This window comes from Vitis vinifera, chromosome 19 (assembly GCF_030704535.1).
Source record: "Vitis vinifera cultivar Pinot Noir 40024 chromosome 19, ASM3070453v1".
Classification (NCBI taxonomy): Eukaryota; Viridiplantae; Streptophyta; class Magnoliopsida; order Vitales; family Vitaceae; genus Vitis; species Vitis vinifera.
In genome coordinates, this window is record NC_081823.1 from 26,140,550 (window position 1) to 26,146,549 (window position 6,000).

At 37.3% G+C, this 6,000-nt stretch overlaps 1 protein-coding gene across 3 annotated transcripts; it reads left to right on the forward strand.

Annotated features, from left to right (window-relative positions):
• The first annotated feature begins 749 nt into the window (after nucleotides 1-749).
• LOC100853811 (pentatricopeptide repeat-containing protein At1g20230) lies at nucleotides 750-5,627 on the forward strand. 3 transcript variants are annotated; one of them, XM_059735463.1, is made up of 3 exons: nucleotides 750-3,385; nucleotides 4,094-4,448; nucleotides 5,174-5,627. In XM_059735463.1, exon 1 carries the CDS (start codon nucleotides 1,234-1,236, stop codon nucleotides 3,295-3,297), a length of 2,064 nt encoding a protein of 687 aa, XP_059591446.1. In that variant the 5' UTR covers nucleotides 750-1,233; the 3' UTR covers nucleotides 3,298-3,385; nucleotides 4,094-4,448; nucleotides 5,174-5,627. The 3 variants fall into 3 exon arrangements, with proteins under 3 accessions (XP_059591446.1, XP_010645114.1, XP_002263297.1); XM_010646812.3 differs by having other exon boundaries at nucleotides 4,094-4,267; XM_002263261.4 differs by lacking the exon at nucleotides 4,094-4,448.
• Nucleotides 5,628-6,000: the final 373 nt, after the last annotated feature.

Below are 6,000 nucleotides of genomic sequence, written 5' to 3' on the forward strand. Positions count from 1 at the left end.
GGAAGGTCCCTTCTTGGGTATCTTCCTCGACACCTCATGGTGCATTGATCTCAATAAAATTACTAATGACAAAAATGTGTATTATCCATCGGTAATTACTAGTCTTAGTTATAATTGTAGAAATGCGATTTTTACCTTATCCAGATCTATCTACAATTATAACTAAGATTAGTAATTACCTCAAAAAGATAGATAAGACATATTTTTGTCATTAGTAATTTTATTGAGACCAGTGCACCATAAGGTGTCAAGGAAGATACTCAAGAAGGGACCTTCCATAAAACGCGTAATCTAAATAGGTTATAGAACAATTTTCACAAATTATTTTTTACCACCATTTACCAAAAAGACCCTTCATCTTTATCCTACCATTACTAGCATTAAAAAAAAGAAAAAAAGAAAAAAAAAGAAGAACAATCAACCCAATTTCAAGGACTACGAGGTTCCAAACAATGCCTCAAAAGTCCTAGTTTCTATACCCTTGATTTAGTCAAAAATTTGTGTCAAGTCACAATCCCACTTGCCTTATACAAATCCAAAATGTGTTACAATTTGTTTCTCTTCCCTTTTTAGGTCGGTCTTTGTTTTCTAATTGGCTACTTGATGTATACACACCACCGCCTTCATTTATCCCCCATCCAAATCAAGGATCCCTTAGCCCAATCATTTTATGTGGCCTTGGCCTGTTGGCCCCATCACTTCATTTAGATTTACCTCTCGCTTCAAGGTCACATTCAAGTGGACCACTTGAATGGAAATCTTATTCAATGACTTTGATTTTGCCAATGCTGTGGTATCAATTTGATATCATCTTGATCATTAAATAAAAGGTATGAAGAAAATATGGGATTGTTTCGCTTTAATTGACCATCTTATTCTTGCCGACTTCAGTCAATTGTATTTCTTTTTCTCAAAAATAAATACGTACGTCACCTAAGTTGACGTTTTTTTTTCTACCGTAAGGAAAGCTATTTTTTAATACCACAAGATGATCTTGGTGAATCGGTTTAATAACCCAGTTGTAACTTATTTTGTTGAAAAATAGATAAAAGCTGTTTTCCGAAACGTTGAGGCACAAAAACGGTTCTCCAAAAACGTCGACAAAGATGATATATTCCGACTTTCCGAGTATGATGTTTGATTCAAACTCTGTAACGTATTTTTCATAGCTGCGCTTGAAAGGCTTTGCTGCCCTCTGATATTTTCCAAACCAGAGACGAACTACGTGACCACATGCTTTCCAAGCTGCCCACCAGCCTTCCACCCCACCTGGCTCTCAAATTCATTAAAGTCTATTCCAATTCTGGCGATCTTCAACGTGCACGCCACTTGTTCGATAAAATTCCCCAACCAGACCTCCCTACATGGACCATTCTGATTTCAGCTCTCACTAAACATGGTCGCTCATTGGAAGCTATACAATATTATAATGATTTTAGGCACAAGAACTGCGTTGAACCCGATAAATTGTTACTGTTATCTGTGGCCAAGGCTTGTGCCAGCTTGAGGGATGTTATGAATGCCAAAAGGGTCCATGAGGATGCAATCCGATTCGGGTTTTGTTCGGATGTTTTGTTGGGTAATGCATTGATTGATATGTATGGGAAGTGCAGATGTTCTGAAGGTGCTAGGCTGGTTTTTGAAGGTATGCCTTTCAGGGATGTGATTAGCTGGACCTCGATGGCTTCTTGTTATGTGAATTGTGGACTTCTGAGAGAGGCTTTGGGAGCTTTTCGCAAAATGGGGTTGAATGGGGAAAGACCCAATTCGGTTACGGTGTCCTCAATTCTTCCTGCTTGTACGGATTTGAAAGATTTGAAATCAGGAAGAGAGGTTCATGGTTTTGTTGTGAGAAATGGAATGGGAGGAAATGTGTTTGTGAGTAGTGCTCTTGTAAACATGTATGCTAGTTGTTTAAGCATTAGGCAAGCTCAGTTGGTGTTTGATAGCATGTCTCGAAGAGACACTGTTTCATGGAATGTACTTATAACGGCATATTTCTTGAACAAAGAATGTGAGAAGGGTCTTAGTGTTTTTGGTAGGATGATGAGTGAAGGGGTTGGATTGAATTATGCTTCGTGGAATGCTGTAATTGGGGGATGCATGCAAAATGGACGAACTGAAAAAGCACTAGAGGTCCTCAGTCGAATGCAAAATTCAGGATTCAAACCTAACCAAATCACAATCACTAGTGTCTTGCCTGCTTGCACAAATTTAGAGAGCTTAAGGGGAGGCAAACAGATTCATGGATATATCTTTAGGCATTGGTTTTTTCAGGACTTAACAACTACCACTGCTTTGGTTTTCATGTATGCTAAATGTGGTGACTTGGAACTTTCTCGTAGGGTTTTCAGTATGATGACGAAAAGGGATACTGTTTCTTGGAACACGATGATCATTGCCACCTCGATGCATGGGAATGGAGAGGAAGCTTTGTTGCTCTTCCGAGAAATGGTGGATTCTGGGGTCAGGCCTAATTCTGTTACTTTTACTGGTGTTTTATCTGGCTGCAGTCATTCACGTCTTGTTGATGAAGGTCTCTTGATTTTTGATTCGATGAGCAGAGATCACTCAGTTGAACCTGATGCAGATCATCACTCGTGTATGGTAGATGTACTAAGCCGAGCTGGTCGCCTAGAAGAGGCATATGAGTTCATAAAAAAAATGCCTATTGAACCAACTGCTGGTGCTTGGGGAGCACTGCTCGGTGGCTGTAGAGTATATAAGAATGTAGAGTTGGGGCGAATTGCAGCAAACCGGTTGTTTGAGATTGAATCAGATAACCCTGGAAACTATGTACTTTTATCCAACATACTTGTTTCTGCCAAACTATGGAGTGAAGCATCAGAAACTAGAAAATTGATGAGAGACAGAGGAGTTACTAAAAATCCAGGTTGTAGTTGGATTCAGGTGAGAAACAGAGTCCATACTTTTGTTGTTGGTGATAAAAGTAATGATCAGAGTGATGAGATCTACAGATTTTTGGATTATATGGGGGAGAAGATGAGAATTGCAGGGTATTTGCCCAACACTGATTTTGTGCTGCAAGATGTTGATCAAGAAGAGAAAGAGGAGGTTTTATGCAACCATAGTGAGAAACTTGCTGTTGCTTTTGGTGTACTTAATCTGAATGGGGAGTCATCAATTCGGGTATTTAAGAATCTGAGAATATGTGGAGATTGCCATAATGCGATCAAGTTCATGGCCAAGATTGTTGGGGTGAAGATCATTGTGAGAGATTCCCTGAGGTTTCATCATTTCAGGGATGGATTATGCTCCTGTCAGGATTTTTGGTGATACCTAAGTCTGAGTTGCAGGCTGAATTGCGTCAGCCTCATGCTTTAAAACCAGCTTCTGCTCCTGTTTTCAACTTTTTGGTTCTAAGGTTGGTAGATTTCTGTATTTTGGACATTTTTGAGTCTCAAACAAAATTCAAAATACCTACATGCATTCTCTCTACTAGAAAAATTCTAGGTGCGTTAATTTCTCTGAAACAAAGAAATAATAAGGGTTACATGAAACCTGGAACACAGTGCTTTTGATCTTGTCTGAAATCTATAAAAATAAAAAATAAAAAATAAAAAATAAAAAAAATCTGGAGTTATAAAATACCATAGCATGTTAAAAGCCCTCTAACTTACATAGATATAAATCTATTTTGATAATTGGTACGAATAACTTGGAATTTGGTTTAAGTTTCTTCAATATGATGGATATAGATATAGATGATGCACTTCCCCTTTTCTACTTTATTTGCCTCGCAAGAAAATCTGCCCCTATAGATTGAGATTGACAAAGATAGAAAATCTGAATCAATATGCCGTAGGTGAATTGCATTCCATTTCCCGAATTACCAGGTATTTTTCATTTGTTGATAATCCTTATAGGAATGGATGTAGGTATGAGGATGGTTATAAACTATATATCTACTATGTTAAACTCTTTTTTGAAGGAAGTTGGCAGTTTTGTAGGTGATTGGTATGCATGTAATGAATCGTTTCAATGGCAAAACTTACCTATTTTGTTATCATTTGTGTGCAAATGTAATTGTTTCCTTCTCTCTGAAGTTGCTACTTTGTTTTGAATAACATAGACCATGGCTTGCTGTGAGTCTCTAGTGGTAAAAGATTTCTAGGAAAAGAAGCACTGGGATATTGAAAATCTCCATTGGTAGATCAATGACTTAATGGATCACTGGATTTTTAATGTTTGAAGTTCCCTGATAAGCTCAGATAATTTGTATCATCCAGATGTGGCTTGGAGCTGAGTAAGGCAATCTCTTTTCTTTCTTGGTTTAAACCTTGTATTTAATTGTCTTTGCATTTGAACTGCTCCTTAAATCTGTAAAACTGCGAAGCCCTAGAGCAGTGATGTAGTACCGTTACCCTGCGGCGTCTCGAAATTTTGGGACTGGCTATTAGTGATGATGGACTCATCGAAAAGAATAGGTGAAAACTTCTCTTTAATCTTGATTAGATGGATTCCAACCTATGTAGATATTGTCAGTTCTAGGGCAAATTAGCTCTTGTGGCTTTAATAAACATCCTTATGGCACTGAGGAGCTCATTACATATATAGTGTTATGAGTTTTTTTCCCTTACTAATGTGAAATATCACAATTACTATCCATGTAGACACGACGTCCTTGTCATGTTTTATGGGATTGAAGGGTTAGATAGACACATGCCTCAAGGGACCAACTAGTGTTTTTCATTGGGGTTAGTAATTGACTCCAATGCCATTTGTAACAACTTGCCCCCTCTTATAAAAATATAATTCGTGTTGGAGTCAATGAATTCTCACAGTTTTAAAATGCATTTATAAAGTTAATGGCAGGAACTTTTCCTCTAACCGATGTAGAATCACATACTGCTTTTGTTATATCACTGAAAATTATGTCAAAAACTAGCTTGGTGGGCTGTGGTATGGAACTCACTAAAACATTTTGAACCCAAAAATCCTGACCATAACAGCTTTCATAGAAACGACACCAAACATCGTAGTCAACTATACCAAGCTTCATGCTAAACAAGTGGAAATTTCTCAGCAGAAAACAATTCCTAAAATCTGTTTAACCTGGCTTTCTCATTCTGCACTTGAGCCTCATACATTATACAAATGATCTGCAGCTGTATGATCTCTTTAACCAGAGAGTCAGCTGATTCTGTTGCAGGTTTTGGAGGACTTGAGCGTGCAATTGGAGATGACTCAGTTATGGTTATATTAATGGCAGCAAAGATCTCAGAAAACCCTGCGAAGTCTACAATGAAGAACAGCATGTTGCATGTTCTGCATTTTGGAACATTCTCTCTTGATTGGTAGCTACGGTCTGCAGGCTCCTCTACCCGGAAACACGACTAAGAAGCTGAATCTGGTATGTTATGGAACAAGTAAGTTTTCCTGGGACCATTTGTTTGGCAAGCAGGAAACAGAGCAAACAATCAAGAAGAAAAAGTTTCAACAGTGTCTGACTCTTTGAGAACAATCTCTTTGAAGCAATGAGATAACTTTTAGCAACTCCTAATATACATTGTTGGTCTATTACCTTTTTGCATATGAATATAATATATTGATGAGTGAACGTATTAAGATTCCCAAATCTAGTTGGCATTCAAGAACTTTTTTTCCATGAGTTCTTTAGGATCTTTTTTGGTGATTTTGGATTGTTTTCTAATGCTTATTGGTGGTGTTGTTCTGGTAAAGAGAAATATATCCTATGGGTTGAGTGATAATTGTTTATTTTAAAATTTATTTGAAATTTTTTTAATTTCTACTATCAAATTTTAAAAACAAAAAAATTAAAACAAGTTCATGGAGAGTTTTGAAGATCAATTGTCATGAAGCTGCTAGCACAAAGAGATTGTGGGAGACAAGTAAACTAGAGATATATTCGAGATTCAAATCCAAAAAATACCAAAAATGATACAAAGGACCCTAAGATTGTCACATCCATGAACGTATAGACTCATGAACATATATGGACTCTTGTTTGAAAAAGCT